At 41.4% G+C, this 20,867-nt stretch overlaps 1 protein-coding gene across 1 annotated transcript in view; it reads right to left on the reverse strand.

The window, feature by feature from the left end:
- Positions 1 to 11,716: 11,716 nt before the first annotated feature.
- shisa9a (shisa family member 9a) overlaps positions 11,717 to 20,867 on the reverse strand; it is a 63,343-nt gene continuing 54,192 nt past the window's right edge. The window contains exon 4 of the mRNA XM_012922226.4: positions 11,717 to 19,595. Within this exon, the coding sequence (XP_012777680.1) occupies positions 18,712 to 19,595 (884 nt within the window). The 3' untranslated portion in view covers positions 11,717 to 18,711. The remainder of the gene's footprint in view (positions 19,596 to 20,867) is intronic.

Consider the following 20,867-nt stretch of genomic DNA (forward strand, 5'->3'; position numbering starts at 1 on the left):
AGTGCTTGGGTGTAAAATATTGAGTTGCCAACTGTCCGTGACCTGTAGTGAAACTGTAGTGAGCATGTTTCAAAAGGTGCAGCTTTTACTTTGAAGCTCAACTGTCTCCATTTCGGGTTTGTGTCACACTTTAAACCTTATTAAGATAACGGTTGCTTTAATTGACTTCCCTTCTGCTAATATGAACCACTGAACCCAACCACTTTACACATTTGTACTCATTTGCTGTTATATTTGTCTGTGCAAAGCACTTCTACACTCTTTAGATGCAGTTAAAGTTAACACTGGTTAAGAAGTGAAAAATATGATCATTCCTGGCTCCAAAGAACCAACATAATGATGTCAGTGTGTGACTTTTAACAGGTTTCTTCCTGTTAAAAGGGAGTTTTTCCTTCCCACTGTTGCCAAAGTGCTTGCTCATAGGGGGTCATATGATTGTTGGGTTTTTCTCTGTATCTATGAAGCACCTTGAGGCGACTTATGTTGTGATTTGGCGCTATATAAATAAAATTGAATTGAATTGAATTGAATTGGTAGCCATGTCCATCCTTTACATGCAGTTTATTTTGATGAGTCTAGATTTTACTAATTTTTGTTCTATTCTTTCCATTTATTAATGTTTCTGTCCCTAAATAACTTCTGCTGGGTCGTTCATGGTTCTTGCCTTTGCTCCGGTCTTATTTCTCTTTTTATGCTGTGACAAATTAAAATGATAAATAAAGTTTAAGTTCGAAGTTTTCAACCTGCAGGCTCATTACTCTTAATCCTCACCCTGAGAATTTCATACTCCTGTGTTTGTCGTTTTGCTGAATAATAAATGTGGCATTGGTCTATAACAGACACACTGTTTCCATGGCTGCTTGGGACTTGGAGAAGTGGATGCCTTTTTTTCATGTCATGTCTGGGTCCCTAAGACGGGCTGTAAGACGGGCGTATATTACTTTTCCCAAAACCAACAAATTCATTTAGGTCCCACACAACAAGTGAACATGGCAGAAAGTGCAAAGACTTCCCATGGAGCTCTTTTTCTGCTTTCCAAAGCGCAATTGATAAAAACTCTGGAAGGATGATATAGGGATGCGTAATACATTGCTCCCTACTGTGTGTGTGTGTGTATGTATCTTCACCCACTGTAAACTCATCAGTTGACCTACTAAGGTAGTTAGCTTTTGTTGGAGCACACAGTGTGATCATCAGGTACTGAGTCAGTCTAGAGCCCCGTACCAGCATGCTTGTGTTTTTCTTGCTTGTGTTACCAGTGTTGGTCAAGTTACTTGAAAAAAGTAATTAGTTACTAATTACAGATTACTCGCTCTTAAATCTATTTTCACCTGTTTAGCAGGAGTGGGGCCGGTGGAGGTTTACCCGGTGCTGCAGCGGTCATGTCAGGCGGGGGTGCAGTGGTGGGGTTTCTCTGTGAATCTCACATTCCCGTGGCGGCTTGCTAGGTGCTTGCTCAGATTTGAAGTTAAATTTTTCGCTGTAGAAAGAAGTTTTCTTCCCACGCAGAGTGAACAGCGGACGCTAATTTTTTGTTACTTTATACGGAATCAAACTCAAAGCAATTTCCCGCACTCCATATTATCCACTGTTGATCTGCACACGTCTGTTGCTTCCACGGATGTCGCATGTGTCATGAGACACTTTCACAAACAAAATCACAGTTTAGTAGCGCAGTAACGCAGCGTGCTTACGGGATAGTAACAGTAATCGAATTACTTTTTTGCAATAGTAATCCCTATCTTTACTCGTTACTTTAAAACAAAGTAATCAGATTACTACATAGCTGGACTGGCCATCGGGCATACCGGGCATTTGCCCGGTGGGCCGCTGGCGATTTTTTGTTTTTATTGTTTTGTTTTGTTTTGTTTTTTTTAGGAAGGGTATATATAATGAAAGGTGTTGGATTGGCCAATTGGTCATGATCGACTCTGGGCTGGACCAATTACAGCCGAGGAGGCTGGATGCACCCTCCCAACAATCACGTGATTTTCGCGCATTGCATGCCGGGAACTCGTGGCAAAACAATCCAAGTACCGCATCAAATGCAAACATTTGCAGCACCGCAAAACGTTCATTCTCCGGGTCCAATACCTTCTTTTTTTTTCTTTGCCGCACAAAAAAGGAATGTACAAAACAAAAGGAGAACAATGCCGGTCCGTACAAAGACAGACTCGACGAAAAGACAAAGAAAAGATACGAGGAAAAAATCAAAGGAGTGAAAGAGTGGACAAAAGACGTCAGCGTGCTGCCCAACTTTCACCACGCTCAGATTTATAATTATACGCTTCTTGGAGTGAGTGCATACACTCATGAAGTTTAGTAACTTCAGGTCACTGCAACAAGCCCAGGTACAGTTTACCGACGGATGGGTACAGGACCTTGAAATGCACCGTGTAGAACGAAAGACTATTGTACATATCATAAGTTTACCAGTCTCACAAATCGTCTTCATAAATACACATTCATTAACAGTTTATTAATATAACCTTTGAGCTCAGCGGTAATTAATTAGTAGTGGAAATAATTTCTGGTAGTGTAACAGTGTTTATGTGGTATTATTCCACTTGCCACAAATATCAGTGTAATGGGGAAACAGCGCCCCCCCCGCTCGGTGTGGCTGGCTGCAGTAATCGCTGCCAGTCTGCCGTAGCCATACGAGAGGTGAGTTGTATTGTTCCGCACACAATATAGCTAAGTAGTACAGACACATAAAACATGTTTGATTAGCTGACAAGCACCGAGTGTAATAAGTGCTTAGTGGACACATGTCCAACACCAGTTTTATGTACTTTTCATTTGTTTATTAATGTGTGAAACTGTATGCTAAAGCGGAATGCTAATGAGATGTTCTGCCGTAGTGTGCTGTGCGGAGTGGTGTGTGGCGAGCCTGTGCACTGATAATACACTGTTGTTTCCATTCAGGTACATCATTTGTTGTTGCTGTTATTTTATTGTATATTAGAAATTGTAATATTGCTGCAGTAATCGCTGCCAGTCTGCCGTAGCCATACGAGAGTGTGCTGTGCGGAGTGGTGTATGGCGAGCCTGTGCACTGATAATACACCGTTGTTTCCATTCAGGAAATAAAGTGGCAACGATCGATCAGAGACTCCTTGTCTTTTTAAAAACACTACACAACGCAGAGTCGAGGAGTCTGTTTGGGCCGAACTGTTGCAGTGGGATGAAGCAGAAACCGGTTACAGTAGCATTACAGAAATGTAGCAGTGACAATAATATTGTATATTGTAATCGCAATGGACAATTAGTGATACAAAACAACTGTTTTATCTTGTGAATAAAAGTATATGGTTTTGTCAGTGTACCATGGTTATAACAGAAGCGAAACGCAATATTGTGTCAGGACAATTCACTATTTATGCACAATAAACAAAGGAGCATAGCGCGACAATTTCTGTTCAGCGCCAGACTTGTAACCTATATCACCAATTATGTTAAGAAAAATGACATATTAACTACTACAAAACTTTGACCTTTGTGGGAATGCTTGGAGCAGACTAACCTGTGAGCTGGAGTGTTATATTTGGTATATCCAGACCATCCATCGGCTCTTACTTCGGAAACATGGCTTAAAAAATTTCACTTCAACGACGTAATCCGATAAAAAAAAAAACGATCTCTTTACCCGTCGGCTTCCCGTGGCTGTCATGCGACCGGCTATTGCAGTTAATAATACAACAGCTTCTTGCCATTTTTTGGGTTTCTTTTTATCGCTGTGTAACTGAGTTCAATTGAAAGCCTGCGTGCGCTAGTACCTCTTGCCACAAGTTCCCAGAATCCTTTGCGGTTTTATCCCTGAATGACGTCACATTTTCAATCTTTATCCTGGTGGGCCGGTCTCTAGTCAAAATGCCCGGGCCGATTTTTTGTCCCAGTCCAGCCTTGGATTACTATCTCTGCCATTTATATGTAGATATTCATAAATACCTTAAACATGGTCTTCTAATTTGAGAAACGGCCTTTATGTAAGTCTTTGTGGATTATGTAAATCATGTAATTAAACTGCTATAGCTAGCAGTGCTCTATATTCAGCCTGAACATTTTGGGCGATATGAGAACAGTGACATAGCATGTCATATTACACCACGCATGAAGAAAAATGACTAATCATCTGGTTCTCACAAAGCTAGATGTGCAGTGGAGAGCAATACATTCTCTCATAATGTAACTGCACTTCAGTCAAGCGTCCTGCTGTTGTAAATGAGAGGGAGAGTCTGACAAAGAAAGGTATAAAAAAGAGAACTTATCTATTCTACTTCTCCACGTTATACCTCTTCTAAAGAGCATAGAGAAGAGCCCAGCTTAGCGTATAGTGCGTTTATCCCTGAGAGCCCAGAGCCCACTTTGCCTCTGTCTGTGTCTTTGACTACTGTGCGATCATAACACAGAGACAGACAGAGAATGAGTCTCGATAGGATCCTGGCAGGTCAGTCCAGATGAGTCACTGAACTTTTGTGTAGAGGATAGTCCCATATTACTGCCTTTTGCATACAAAAATGAGCTGAAGCTAGTTAAAAAGTTAGTTAAGCTGCTCTGGTTCAGCTTTAAATTCACTCTGATAAAATGGAGCAGGAGTGTTTCAGACTGCAGATGTTTCTTCTGGTCGTGTGAATCTTTGGGATAGAGCACAAAAAATAGAAATCAGAGCTGAGGGTAAAAGGTTGGGAAGGATTTTTGTGACATGTGAAGTCATGATTCACGAGTGCCACAAAATGCGATTTGGCGAAAGTGTGCCAGAGGGCATGCGTCAGCTGTTTCAGTGATGTAGGGCGTGAGTGTGTGATTTTTTTGTGTTAATTTATGCGCATTCAATTAGACATTTCTTCATTGTCTCCTTTTTCTTCACCCCTCCTCATGCAACGCTTTCTCTCTGTGGATTCTTTAATCCCCCATTTCTGTCATAATATTTTCTTTCATAACATCTTCCTCTTCAACATTTTCCTCGCCTCTTTTTTCCCCTCTATTTGCCAAGATGCCCCCTCATCTGTAATACAAGAGCACTCTATAATAAATGCACTCTAAGATGCTGATCTTCTTTTCTTTCTTTCTATAGGGTCACCACTGTTTCCAAAAAGTTAGGATGATGGGTAAAATGTTAATATAAAACAGTGTACAACGCATCCAGTGTGGAAACTGCAAGGAAGTTTATTCTAAATGAGACGCCGGCGACATGTTTCGCAAAGTTTGGGACGGGGTTGTGTTTTTTCACTCGGTTGCATCAGCTCTTCTTTTAACGACACTGTGTGTGTGTGTGTGTGTGTGTGTGTGTGTGTGTGTGTGTGTGTGTGTGTGTGTGTTTGGAAACAGAGGGGACCAATTGCTACAATTTTGAGAGTGACATGTTTTTCTATTCTTGCTTGATATAGGATTTCAGCTCCTCTGCAGTTCAACAACAGAGGCTTCCTTTGTGAAAATTTCAAGTTTCCAAATGGGCCCAGTGCTTTCAGTGGGTGACAGGTCTGGACTGCAGGCAGACCAATTTAGCAACTCAACTCTTTTGGTACAAAGTCATGCTGCTGTTTTCAGAATGTTGTTTTTGGCACTATCTTCAAGTGAGTATAAACTTTGCTGAACAAAGATTGTCTGAATGGGAGAACATGGTGCTCCCAAACCTATAGAATTGCTATTTAGCACTGATGGTGCCTTCGCAGATGTACACATTACCCTCGCCATGTTCACTAACATCAAGCGTAATGGTGCTTCTTTCCTTTAGCCCCAATGAATTGGGCTAAATTACACAATTCTTATGTAATTTTCTACACCTCAGTGTCTTCTCACCTTTTCCCTTCCTTAAGAAGAGCTTCTTGGCATCCACTCTTCTCCTGAGCTTGTTGATAATCTCCTTGGTGAACGCAAAAAATGATATTTTATACTGTAAAATGTGCAATGTTTAGTATATTTTCTTGTTTCAACTAAAAAAAATGAGAATGAACTGTATGTTTTTGTGACGTGCTGCTTCTTACAAAGTGCCTAAAGGTCCAATTGCTGTTGTGTGTAGACACAGCACTGTTTCACTCTTTGAATTAGGTGCTTTTTATGCTTGAATGATTTATAGGTCAGTGTTTTGTGGCTTAACAAACAAAAACATTCCTCTGAAAATGGTCCGGTACAAAGACTGGACTGAAAATGCGTGAAAAAGCAAAGAAGAACTTTGAAATTTCTTCAAAAAACCTGGGGAACTATTACTCAAGACAAGTTTAACAAAAAGTACTTTTTGTTTATTTACATGTATAAATATGTACAGTAATTTACGGAAGAATGTTATTTTCTTTATGTTATTATATTTTCTTTATTTTGTTTTTAATGGCTTTTAATTTGAAATGTGAGATAAAACCTGAACTGGCAGAATGGAGGAGTAACTGATGGTGGAAAAAAAGTCCAAAAAGAAGGAAGAATGATTTTGACTATGAGGCAGGATTTCCAATTTCTAACTGACACCATTACCATGTTACGAAATGAAGCTCCGTCGGATCTGAAAGTTCAAACAAACAGCGTAAAAGACGACAAAGTGAGTCCCAGCATCACTGTCAGACGTATCCCTCCAGGCTGTACATCGCTTTCTCTTCACAGATTAGAGTGTGACTCCTCCTGGTCTGAAGCATTGGAAGGGAATGGCTCATTTTCACAGATGCAGATTTTTGCCCCCTTGGGCCATGAGAATAACATATACAATTTCTAAAAAGCCGAGTGCTCTTTTTACTATATAATTGATGTACAGCGCTGTGGAAGATTGAGCAGGAAAGTTCCAAAAGGAAAACAATCATATAGATATTTCTTCTTGATAAAGGGAACACTATTGCTATTACCCAAATCTTTTAATGTGCTTTTTCTGATGCCAGCAGACATTCATTATTTTGACAAATTTCTGTCATGTTTGGAATAAAAACCATATTGTAATGCAAATGACACACAAACTGATATTACCAGTGGGTCATGTAGCACCATGCAAAGGTCTCCCACCATTTCATCACTCAGTTCTTGATATTTTGCTATGAAAATAAAAAATAGGTGCAGCAATTTATTGAAATGCACTTAGGGTCCATTTTTGTCTGTCCTTAACTGGCCTCTCAGTGGAAGCCTATATAAAATGGGTGAATGGGTCAAATGCAGAGAAAAACAAGTAATTTCCCCATGGGGATCAATAAAGTATCCATTATTATTATTATTATTATTATTATTATAAAAAAAAAAAAAACACCCAGCACGCCCCTGCAGGCAGTTTATCCTTGAAGCTCGGGTCCTCTACCAGAGGCCTGGGAGCTTGAGGGTCCTGCGCAGTATCTTAGCTGTTCCCAGGACTGCGCTCTTCTGGACAGAGATCTCCGATGTTGTTCCCGGGATCTGCTGGAGCCACTCGCCTAGCTTGGGAGTCACCGCACCTAGTGCTCCGATTACCACGGGGACCACCGTTACCTTCACCCTCCACATCCCCTCGAGCTCTTCTCTGAGCCCTTGGTATTTCTCCAGCTTCTTGTGTTCCTTCTTCCTGATGTTGCTGTCATTCGGAACCGCTACATCGATCACTACGGCCGTCTTCTTCTGTTTGTCTACCACCACTATGTCCGGTTGGTTAGCCACCACCATTTTGTCCGTCTGTATCTGGAAGTCCCACAGGATCTTAGCTCGGTCATTCTCTACCACCCTTGGGGGCATCTCCCATTTTGACCTCGGGACTTCCAGGTTATACTCGGCACAGATGTTCCTGTACACTATGCCGGCCACTTGGTTATGGCGTTCCATGTATGCCTTGCCTGCTAGCATCTTGCACCCTGCTGTTATGTGCTGGATTGTCTCTGGGGCATCTTTACACAGCCTGCACCTGGGGTCTTGCCTGGTGTGGTATATATATATATGTATGTATGTGTGTGTTTGTGTGTGTGTGTGTGCTGGACTATTGCCCTCAAAGCAGATCGCACTCGGGGAAAAGTTTTACTCTACTATTACTGACATTATTGATAAGCACAATCTTAATTAAGCACAGTAGCAGCAGCTAACAACAAACAAGAACAACTACCAAAAAACAACGATGACGACAGTGACGATGCCCCTAAAGGCTGAAGCAGAGATCAGTGCCAGATGGCTTTAAACACACAGAGCGCTCTCATTGTACAGCTCCGCTCTGCTGAGCAGAATTCGAGAAGGTAGCGGGATTGGCAGGGGAGCAGGAGGAAAAGCAGGTTTTGCTTTGTTTTGGGTGAAATTCCCTGGACTGTTTCCTCGTTGCCAACAGCACTGGCAGCCTGAGTAATTAGTGTAAACTCGCATTGTGTGAATGGGTGTGTCTGGTTATGATGTGTATTTGTGTTTTTGTATTTGGATAGGTGTGAAGACAACACTTGCCTGTGGTTTAAACACGCTTACCTGTTTTGTTGTTTATACTTTGCTTTCACAGTTCATTTGAAGGCAATAAAGGAAACATTTACAACTGAAACTGAAGGTTTTATTCTCTCTGGCAACGACGTCCCACTGAAGGCCAAAGGACACATTAGCTCTCAGGCTTCAGCTCTGCGTGCAGAGTGATTAAATATCTCTCTGAACACTGTGGCTTTGTAGACTAAGGCACATTTCATCTACACTGGAACCTTTTATCTGTGACGTTATCATTAATAAAAGGCAAAAATCAAATGTAAAAATTATTAAATATCTGTGGGATATCTGTGGTCCTTAGTTTGTGACATTTAGACCAAGCACAACATTAAAACTCAGGTTATATTCCAAAAATTTCAGTCCTGTTCCCAAAAGTCAGAAGAAAGTCATGTGCCGTTTATCGTCATTCAGTTACCCAGTAATTTGTTTTCATGCTGTGTAATTTTCCAAATATGCAGCAGAGCACAAAACAGTTGGCAGTTTGCAGTCATTTGCTCCTTATCTTCAGGTCAGTATGGCTGCTTAATCCCGTTAGGATTTACTTCATGCAATATTTAAAGCTAATCTGCGGGCAATTTATCATTTCATTGTTTTGATCGTAATTATCATCACTAATCTCTATGACGAATACATATACATCATGTTCACCACCTCCAGTTTTTAATGCAAAGAAACCGGAGAGGAAAATGCTGGATTATCATTGCAGCCAAAGCAGTTCTGATACAGTAAAAGAGTGAATAGCACAGAGTGAGGCTGAAGTAAGTCTGATTAAGTCAAGGAAGGAAATTTAGATCATGTGCAGGATCAGTGGACCATTCAACCAAAAATTAAAATAAATAAATTCAATCACTGATTACTGCGGGGAAAAAACAACACAAAAAGTAGTCTGAACTCGTGAAAATCTGAAAGACTGTAGCTTGATTGTAGAAGACAAGAATATATGCATAGTCGTATCATAAGAAAAGGTAAACATGATTCCCACATCAAGGCATAATAAAAATCATCTGGCCCTAGCATGTCTCGCAGTGAGGTAAATACAACTCCCTATGAACAACAAAACATCACATACGACTCTGTGCCACTATTAACTTAACAAAAACTGAAAATGCAGAAGCAGTGTGTGAAAACTCAGTAAACTCTTACTACTTCCATAGACATTAAGAGAGTTAGTAGCAGTCACTTGCTGCTAATCAAATGCACTTCTCTAACTGATCATCAGCAACTGTGAGCACCTCTATGAAAGCCGGTCTGGAGCATTCGGAGCATCTGAACAAACTGCACTTCTGGAAAAAAGTCCTTTGAACAGATGAGATCAAAGTGGAGACGCTTGACCATAATGCACAGCACCACATTTGGAGACAGCCGAACACCAGCAGACACACTTCATACTGATAGGTAGTATACTACCTAGTGTGATGATTTGAGCTTGTCTTTGGGCCTGGCAGCTTGAAGTTGAGTCGATCACAAACGCGTCTCTACACCAATGTACTCCGGAGTTTAATGGGAGGCCAAGTGCTAAAGCTTGGCTGAAATTGGATCATGCAGTTGGACGATAATCCCATGCTCAGCAGCAAATCTGCAGCAGAATGGCTAAAAAAGAAAATAATGGTCCAGGCAAAGTCTAAACCAGAGGTGGGCAACTCCAGGCCCTGAGGGCCGCTGTCCTGCAGGTTTTAGATGTGTCCTTGAACCAACACAGCTGAATTAAATTGCTAAATGACCTCCTCAACATGTCCTGAAATTCTCCAGAGGCCTGGTAATGAACTAATCATGTGATTCAGGTGTTTTGACCCAGGGAGATATAAACCAGCAGGACACGAGCCCTTGTGGTCTGGAGTTGCCCACCCCTGGCCTAAACGCTAGTCCCTAAATGCTAAAATGCTGTGACAGGATCTTGAGTGAACTGTGCATAAATATGTCTACAAACCCAAATGAATTGATGCAACAATGAAATATGTCATGTGCTGTTGTCTATCGCAGGGCGTATTCGCCTCATTTTAAGATCTGGGCAGTGCTCGATCTTTTTAAATGATGTCCTGATGTGCAAAACCTTAAATTTGACAGATGGTGCGCTTTCATTTTATCATGACTGAATATTACAGGTCCCTGTTGACTTGTAATAATAATAAATTCCATCTGTTTTGTCTTTAAGAGCTTTTGAAAAGTTAGAAAGTCTACAGTTTCTAGCTGCAATCCCCTGAAAATCAAACCAAGTATGGAAAGATTTAGAATGAGCCCTGCTAAATAAAACTCAACATAAGATCAGAGGATGAAAATCTATGACAGAAAATGCTAAAATATAGCTTTTTGATGTCTATATATATTTAAAGAGAACCTTATTAGTGAGGTGCATAGGATAAACTTGTAGATAATGGCCCTACGTGCTGTTGTTCACTATAAAGATGTGGCCTATGGAAATTTGCATTATTCATACTGTAGTGCTTGAACTGATGAATCTAGGGCCACCACTCTGGCCAGCTGAGGCTGGTAGTGATGAATAATGCACAGTTCTGGTAAACACTTTCCAATAGTGGCTCCTGGAGGTAAGAGGGGAACAGGAGCAGATGTGGAAGGTAAAGTCCAAAGTGGTCCCAGTGGTAATAGTAGCATTAGGACTGGAAGAGTGGCTCCAGCAGATTCCAGGCACGACATCAGAGGTCTCTGTCCAGAGGGGTGCAGTCCTAGGAACAGTTAAGATGCTGTGCTGAACCTTCAAAATCACAGGCCTCTGATAGAGGAGCTCAGCTTTAAGAGCACACACACATACCACCTCCTGGGGGGTGGGAGGGAGATTCATAATATATGTTTGTATATATGTTTAAAATCACTACTTATTAAACTCAAAAAGAGCCTTGAACCAGATCTTGCATGTCATTCTTGAGCCACTTTGTCACATGTCAATTTTTTTTATTGTGACGAGAAAACTGCTAATTAAGCTGCATTAAACTGACAGAAATAGACAAACAGATTTATTTCAAATTGACATCTGTGAGAAATTCAGTTGTCAGCCTCAGGAACAAAGCCACAACCGATGCTGATGTATGAGCGCTGCTTCAGCTTTTACTTTGCTGTCGTGTATACAGCATAAATGCATTTCTAAAGTTAGCCTTCAGTGTCCTAACAACATCTAATAACATCAAATGTTTGCTAGGAAGGCGAGAGCCAAGGGAAATGGACAGGAGGAAAGTGGGAGGGGGACTATAAAGAAAAGAAGCATGGGAGAATAAAGACGAGCTGAGGCACTGTACAGTATCTCTTCCTGAGGACAAAAGACGAGGAAACAAAAGAGAATTAAAAAGACACACCAAAGGAAGGCAAAGAGAGGAGCGCTGTTACAGAAGTCATCTTTTATTGCCACGTAAGAAAGTCGTATATAGAACAATGGTGATATACTGTACTGTCAGATGGCAAATCAACAACAAAAGAAGAACAAAAATATCCCTATCAACCCCTCCCCCCTGCGAAAAAAAAGAGGAAAAATAGACAGTCATAGCAACACTATGGTAATATATTTCTGGGACAATACATCTGCTATATTTCTCTTTTTTTTTCTTAACAATATCTGAATAGTACCAAAATACAGCTTTTTCATAACTTAATTCCACAAATTATAAAGTCAGTAAACAGTAAAAGGACAATGGGGCATCACGGTGCATATTATAAGCTACTCTGCAAACAATAGTGGGAGATGGGGGCTCTACCATTAAAAATATGCTTTACGTTACGCATAAATGCAGTGTTGGGGCCCTACTTATCCATAAACACATATGCATAAGTACAACAAACTGGTCTGGACATCAAAAATAGAAAACCGGACCTCCTATAGGTAACTTTGTATGTACTGCTTGATTAACACTAAAATGAGTTAATCAGTGACTTATTCTATAAAAGGATATACTAATGGATCATAGTTTTACTGCAAATAACTTGTTGAATCTTCAAAACTGATGGAAGACCCTTTAACTTTGGGCCCTAGCAGAAGTCACTATGCAGATTACATTTAAATGCACTGTCACTGAAGTATTTCTTTGAATCCTAATAGCAATTAGATTATATTTAAAATTACCTTCTGATAAAAACCCTACATATGAAATCCACCATAGTCGCAAGCCATAGAAAAAACGGTCTGCTGTGCTCATTTCAGGCTCCATGTATTTATTCTTGGACTTCACTAGAGTAGCATGATTCACAGCTCAAATAATCAATACATATCTGATTTTCAGCTAATACATGAGCCCCCAGTTTATCTACTGTTTGAAACAAGCCTTTTTAGCGCCTGTCTCTTTAAGGCTAGCCTCCCTTGTAAGCTAACTTTCTTCTGATTGGCTGTTTCTCCCAAATAAAAGAACAACAGCAGGTGGGAGGGGCTTCTCTGCCCTCAGTAAGCCCTAGATATTTGATTTTTTTTTGACGTCATACAAAAAAAAAAAAAAGCTGGCTTACAGGGATTACTTTCACATATGCTGTCCTCATTAATTGATACGTGGCCCCGGTTTAATATGAGAATTGTATATACATGACATAAAATAAGGAATAGCGTAATTGGTCCACTTTAAAACAAATGTTGAGCGTTACTGGACAACAAACACCGCATCTCCTCTGCTTCTGTGCATAAGTAGATAGCTCCAGGTGGAGAAAACACTGCACATAAGGATTGATGCTATACAAAGTTGTAAACATAGTTGACGAGAACCGTCTTTGATAACACGGTAATCTCGGGATGTATGGTCACAAAGATGCTGCTTTTCCATTAGCTGTCATGTTTACAACACTACTAAGCCCAGCAAATAACAACAGTAAAGAGCAGAGAAATTAAAGAGTGGAGAAAAACGTATCTTGTGTTTAAGCCCTTTTTATGTCATTCTGATGAACTGTACATATCCCATTTTGCAGTCTTGATGACCCTGCTCTGTCTTTTCTTCGGCGAAACAAGCACGTCGCGTTTTTATCTGTTCTAATTAAAGGGTGGGGTTGGGGCGGTCTTTCTTTACTACTTTGCCACTAAGAAATTAATATATACAGACAGCTGCGTTTTCCTGATTTAGACTGACATCAAGAACAATCCATGCTTCACATCTTCAGCTTAAATAGGACACAGTGTAAAAATAAAGCCCAAAGGAGCTAACGCAATGTTCCAGTGCATACACATAGCCGATTTTGATGCGAGAATCTATCGAGCTGCATGTGCTGCAGTAATAATCAATAATTTGAGCAACGCAAAACACTGGAAAGAAGAGATTGTGTATATGTATGTGTCTTTGTGTGTGTGAGATCCAACAAATTGTCTTTGATTCACAGCTGTTAGCACTCATGCACCACCATTTTTACTGTATCAATAATTCAAAGCTTCTCCCAACTATTGACATTAATTTCCCTCTTCTGTCTTTGTGCGCCTCTGTGGACTGTGGAGTCCCTGTTGCAGCATCAAAGTTCCTTCCCACATTTCTTTGGGTTTTGGTGATTAAAGACCACAGTGAGAACTAATAAAGCCCCCTGGCCACAGGCCCCAGTGCAGCTCCTCTTCTGTCTCTTACTGAATACCCTTTGTAGATATTTTGCTGAGCACTTCTATCTAAAACTCTGGTTGCTCTGCTGAACAGGAGAACTTGTTATTAAGGTAACTCCAAAAACAAGAGAGGGGAGGGAGGGCTTTAATCCCCAATTTTTATATCCCAGACGCATTCACCTCCTTTTGTCCTTCAGTGACGCATGTGTGGCCCAAGCTCTTATAATACTCAGTTTGTGGCTGCTAATACTTTTCTAGGTTATTTTGTAAGTGGGTAAGTTATTCTTTGCTTGCCTGTCAGCTCTTCCTTTAGCCCCTTTCAACACGATAGCATCAATTCAATTCATTTTTATTTTATTTAGATAGGGCCAAATCACAACAACAGTCCACTAAATGTGCTTTATACTGTAAGGTAAAGACCCTACAATAACAAAGTAGTACAATAACAATGAACAAGTACTTGGTGACAGTGGGAAGGAAAAACTCCCTTCAAACAGGAAGAAACATCTGGCAAATCCAGGCTCAGGGAGGGGCAGCCATCTGCTGCGACCAGTTGGGCGTGAAGGGTTGGAGATTGATTATCAATATTAGTTCTTGTGATCATTGCTCGCTGCTGTTTACTGTCAGTTCATCAATAAATTAGTTTAATGCAGCACTGATGTCACACTGCACAACTTTTGACCAGGCCTACAGGGCAGGCTGGGTAGAACGCTAACAATGCATTCATTAATAAAAAGCAGTTGACACAGGTAGTTTACTGTAACAATGGCCGTCTATCAAGACCAGCGAAAATTTGCAGGTCTAAAACAAATGTAGCGAATGCAGTTGGCAAGGGAGTAAAATATTTTGCTTTGAAATACCTTTGTACAATTTCCTATTAGGATTAGAATTTGAAATGAGAGTACAACTCTCATGCAAAAGATGTACTGTGCAGCTTTCTGTTGGTCAGCACCATCAACCCACAAGTTAATGAAAACTTCCACACTTTGCACTGAATTACTTTTCCCTATGCAGCAGTTTTAATACCGTATAGATTATTGCAGTATGTTAAGCCAGTACTGACTGTAAAAAAAAAAAATGCACTAATAAATGAACTCTTTTTTAAGCCTGCAGACTACCTGTGTCCTTCTGCTCTGGCATTTTTTTGTCTGGCTGACTCGTCTGATGAGGAATGTCAGACATGACTGCCTCCTGAACGCACTCATCTGTGGCCCTGACCCTATCAACCATGACACAGCCAGCTCAAACAAATTCCCTCCTTTATATCAGGTTTATTTGGCTGTTACAATGAGCAATGGGGGAGGTGGGGGGTTTGTTGGTTGCTTTTTTGTTTGCCAACTGTTTCCACCGTCCTACGAATTGTTCCGCTGGCTGCTTTCGCAGAGCTGGATGAGCTTTCAAAGATTTGCCAGCAAGAGGTTGCATGGAGGGTTCACATTTCCACATTTCTGCCTTGCTGGATTAAGCCAATTGGGTCTGATAATGTACGTCCAGCGAACACTGACCTGTTTCTCAACTCTGTCCTAAACAACACAATCTGCCAGGAAACAGGAACATATAAGGGGGGGATCCTGCATAGCATCACCAAACACAAATATATGTATTTGTATTCCTTTGAATCCCTTTTAAATATGACTTTGTTTGAATTTGACTCCTTCAAAGACAATAATCACAAAATCATCAGCCTGGGTTGGATGTACACACACACACACACACACACACACACACACACACACACACACACACACACACACACACTTTGTGAACAGTGAAATGTGTGCAGTGTGCACGGGGAAACCAATCACGTCACGTGCCTGAACTTTGTTGTTACAGAAAAGATTCATCGCAGCCCCATTTTTGTTTTCTCTCACATATTTACTCTGAAGGTCTTTCTCCTTAGACTGACAGAGAAAAGGATAAGAGGAGGGGGAAAAGTGTAGAAGAGGAAAGGATGAAAAGAAATAGATTAAGAGAGAAAGGCTATGTAAATTTATATATATATATATATATATATATTTATATATAAAAAGCATAATATCAGTTATCGCTACAAAGGGCCATGGTCTGGAGTTTCACAGTCTTTCATGTACAACAGGCGCAGTAACAGTACCGACTCTTGGTCTCTCTGCTGTGATGACACCTGCCGCTCGGCACTGTGGGAACACAAGGAAAGCAGAGTCCACCCTGTAATGTGTTCGCGACATGCGTGCGCACGTGTGTGTGTGCGTGTGTTAAGTGTGTAGGTGACACATTTTAATGCTCTGATGACTTATTAAATCCTGTTCCATGCCTTCAATCTGGCCTCGGGTTACAGTCACGTGATCGTGAAGGCAGCAGGGGGCTCCACAGCATGAGGGGAAAAATATTCCCTCAGAGCCCCTTATCTATGCGCTCAGCTGGCCTAGGTGTTTCTTCTCGTGTCCGACTTAGAACCTGCAGTATTACTGCAGTATTAGGTTCTCCTTTTACACCTCCATCCATAACGTGCCCAAACTGCTTGCAGTGCAGCTGATGCCGGCAAAAAACTGTCTCAGGTATACGCTGATATTCATATCCTTTACTCTCACAAGATTGTCACGTGGCCCTCTCCCTCTCAGGTTTTCCTACTTTAAACACCCCCCGGCTTTTTTCTTCCTTGTTCTCTATCCAAAAATGCCCTCACAATCTGTCTTTGTTAGTGGGATGCTGTCTGCTGTCAACTGTGTTTACGCTTCTGCCAAATGCTTCTCATTTTTAGTGCAGTCTGATCACTTAAAAATCATCTTAATTCGTTGAATTAATAGAGGTGGATGAAGCACTTTAGAAGACAAGATTTACATGATAACAGTGGCTGCTGCTGCTAATATATCTTACATGAAAAAAAAACAAGCAAATAGGCTTTGAGAATCCCTTAGAAGATTTGGCCTATTTGCCAGATTTAAGGGGATTTATTTTTATGTTTGAGTCATGTAACCCAGATAGATTCTTACAGCTGGTTGTGCCGGGTTTCTTTTTTTCAGCTGGAGCTTGAGTACAGTTAGTGATCTGATCGAGACTAGCTTCTCGTGGCAGTGCCTCGCGGGCGACAGCAAGGTGTTTGTTCTTTGCGCTCTTTTTGTGGCAGTTTTAGGACTTTTTAAATCCCAGAGCTCTGTAAACTCTAACACGATGAGAGGTCAAAACTCTTACATTTGGTCCACTTTGTAAAAATGTCTGGGCATGTCTCATCTTTGCACACTCAGAAAAAAGGAACACACACACAAAGTCTAAATTAAATTAGTCATTTTGTCTGCTTCCAGCGTGATCATCCTCACCACGGCTACATTAGAACACGGTTGGGTTTTTTTGGGGTTTTTTTTGCACTATTTATTAATTCTTTTAGAGGAATAGTTCAACAGTTTGTTGCCTGGCAACCTAATGTGAAGTCTGACATATACCCCCCCACTTAAAACCACAGGATGTCCTTTTTACTCTTAGGTTTCTTTTTTTCCAGAATAAATAAAGTAGATGTAACATCTTAATTAGTGATGTTTTGAGGTCCCTGAAGGCAATTTCATTATTGTTCGATTGCACAGAACTGGGCTAATGGTTCCCCCTCCTGTTTCTAACATTCATTCCATATATTTATTTATTTTTTAGGCTAGGTTAATTATCTGCTGCCTCTAGCATTAAATTTAACACAGAGACATGTAGAGGTGGCATCAGTCTTCTCATATACCACATAGCATGTTGTCTAAAATGTTTTTTAAATGTGCAATTTAATGTTTTTTGAAAACTTAAAGATGTTTCCTGTGTGTGCATGGATTACATTGGTCTTTTTGATGTAGCTGCCATTACTAAAAGTCAAAAGTGTCACGTAAAAGAGCATTTTCAAACCTATTTAATTTTGATGCCAGTTAAATTCACTGGCATCAATAATTAAAAACCCAACTGTGTGGTAACTCTGCGTGTCCGTGTATTTCTGAATGTGTGCATTTTCATCATGCAGATGCTTCGTCCCGGCCTCCCTGTCCCTCCCCTGGGTCAGCTGTCATCACGCAGACGAGATCAGAACAAAATAAAACCAGTGCCACAGCATCCGCTCTCTGTTCTGGAGTTTCTTGTGGAAAAGGGAGACCTTCAGCCGCACAGCTCAAGGAGGTGCGTGTGAAAAGCCACAGTACAAAGCCTTCATGTCTGCAGTCCAAAGCCCAGGGCCCTCATCGTGTGTGTCTGCTGGAAAGCCCTCGGGAGATTTGGGTGTGAATCACGAGGAAGTGTTTTTTCTTCCAAACCCTTCAGTACTTTGCTGGACAGGTGAGCACACCTCTTGTCACGAGGTTTATGGGTAATTGCTGTATTTCTCATTACCCGTGATGCTTCAGTGCCTACAGCTGATCCCTTATATTGCTTCTCAGGTTTGGTTTGTTAAACCAATCCATTTTTTTAAATCAGCAGTTTCCCATCTGAGAGCAGTCGCACTGTAATTCTCCAATATCGGTATCATTATGGAGTAGATATTAGCTGTGAGACAACATTCTAATATCACCACAAGTGTAAAGACATCCCTGCTCTGTAGGCTCTTTGTTAGTATGGTTACAGATGCCACCTACTCGGGGGCCGTCCTTTTGACAGCAAAGGTCTTTTAGAGAGATTTCGTCGTGAACTTTGTTTGTGAAACAAGGACCACTCGGACATAGTAAACCAACGACCCTCGACTTCTACACACAAACACACGTGAAGATCTGCACGTTTGAACATCTCAAGAGCTGGTACTGTATCTCCACTCAGAGATTACTCGTGTCACCACTCCACATGCATCCTGTTCCTCTCTTTTTATTTCTTCTTGTCTTTCTCTCTCACACTGTCACCTCTGTCTTGCTGTTGGTCACAAAGTAGGGCTGTGTGGGGAGGAAGTGTTGGCTGTGGCTGTGGCCTCTAGTGCTGTGGAGCTGGTTCGGTTCCAGGATGGTACACTGAGGCCTCTTGTGCCCGTAGGTCTTCCTCCGGCCCACCGTCTCAGTCCCGTCCCAGCCCTTCAGCCCCAGCCCCATCGCATGTGAGGACGCAATTGTATTGGAACTGTACGCCAGTGGGCGGCCCATTGTAGCTGAGCCGTGGCCAATGACAGTCTCAGCAGCCCTGGAGATGCCCAGGGATGTGCCACCTGGCATGGTCCCCGCCATGTGTGCCAGGGAGGTAGCCCCTAGTCCTGGTGGCTTGCTACTGTGGCTGTGAAGATGAGTGTGAGAGCTGTGAGAGCTGTGAGAGCTGTGGGCAGTGTGACCATGGCTGACTTTGGGTTTCTGGCCGTTTGGCTTGTGTCCCCCTCCTCCTCCAGCGGCTATGTGCCGTTCTGTCGGCAGGGTTGAGACAGAGGAGATGCTGGGCATCTCGGTGACATAAGTGGCCACTGGCTCTGGAGTCAGTGGACCCAAAGAAGTCATAGGAGTCATGGAGGTCATAGGGGTGAGGGAAGTCATAGGAGTCATAGAAGTCATTGGGGTGAGCGAGGTCATGGGTGTCATTGAAGTCATTGGGGTCATGACGTGGTTAATAGGGTTGGCGCTCATAGGGTTTGAAGCCATGGGGTTGGTGGTCATCTGAGGAGTCACTGATGACATGTTGCCCATGGACGCCATGGATGGTCGGGAGTTGCCCATGGGCTGCAGAGGAAGTCCTTTTGCTGGCATCTCTACCATCAGGCGACGCTTGTTGTACAGTTCGCCGTTGTACTTGGCAGCTAAAGGAGAAGAAGAGAAAGAGTAAGAGAAGCAATGAAACACTAAGTGGGCACAAAAAACTGCTACAGAGCAGAGCTTAAATCTTGAATTAAACGATATATACTTTCTTAAATTTGGCCATTTGCCACCATGGAAGATTTTTTTTATTGAATGAATCAAAAAATAACACTTTCAGCAGTTTGCTGATCAGCCATAAGATAACACATCACTATGAGCACACACAGACAGAAAGCAGAAATATAGATATTGCATCAGTTTTAACACCCACAGTATAAGAAGGTCATATAACAAACCCCTATACTTTGTTAGTCAGCCTCACCTAACTGACCAAGCAGAGTGTCAGGACCACTGCTAACGCCTGCAAGTTAGAAGCCCGTGCTGCTACTGGAGGAGTGAAATCAAAAGAAAAGCCTAGAATCTCTCCTCCAGCTCGCCTCTTCCTCCCTTTTAAAGCCAAGAAAACATCCAATTTTTGCATGGTGGGAAGGAGTTCAACATGAGAAAGAAGGAAGAAATTTTGGGAGAAAGTTGTGAGGCTAATAACTAGGCATGACATGGGTGATTTTTTTCTAACTCGGTGCAAGTTTATTACAGTTATGTCATAAGATTAAGGAAAGATTTCAATCAGACCTCAGTGCACGCTCAACTAGTGGATTTTTGAGAATGCCTAAGTTGTAGACATTTATTTTTGCATTCAGTATTTTTAAACAAGTCAAAAATGTTTTGAAAAGTATTTGGTTATCTGCCTTTACACGTGTGTACACACATATGAACTTGAGAGACATCCATTCTTAATCCATCCATAGTTTTCAGTCATGTGACCGACTAACTAACCAGGCCAGCAAAACATTACAGCATCATGATGGACAATAGTAGACAGTCCCTGGTACTGCAAGACAAAAGTGTACTACAAGACTAGTTGGATCATCTATCCATGGAGGAAAAGCAAAGATATGAAGAGAAACTATGAATGTTGGTGACTTGTGATCCGTATTTTGCTCCGACAGCTTAATTTAAATCCCTAAAAATGGCGATGTCTCGCCAAAGCTCCAGTTCAGTGACATCTATGTATCTTGTAGAAAATTGCTCACCTTCCACTGCTGCCAGGATGAAAACGTTTAAAGTATGGACAGCTACATGTATTTTTGATCTTGATGGGTAAACAATCTTATTGTGTGGGAGGTAACGAACATGAAATTATTCATCATTAAAGCAAAGGTAAGTGCTACAAAGCTAGCTTAAACGAACTACCAGATGCAAATTTTATATTT

Source organism: Maylandia zebra, linkage group LG8, assembly GCF_041146795.1.
Source record: "Maylandia zebra isolate NMK-2024a linkage group LG8, Mzebra_GT3a, whole genome shotgun sequence".
In the NCBI taxonomy this organism is placed as follows: Eukaryota; Metazoa; Chordata; class Actinopteri; order Cichliformes; family Cichlidae; genus Maylandia; species Maylandia zebra.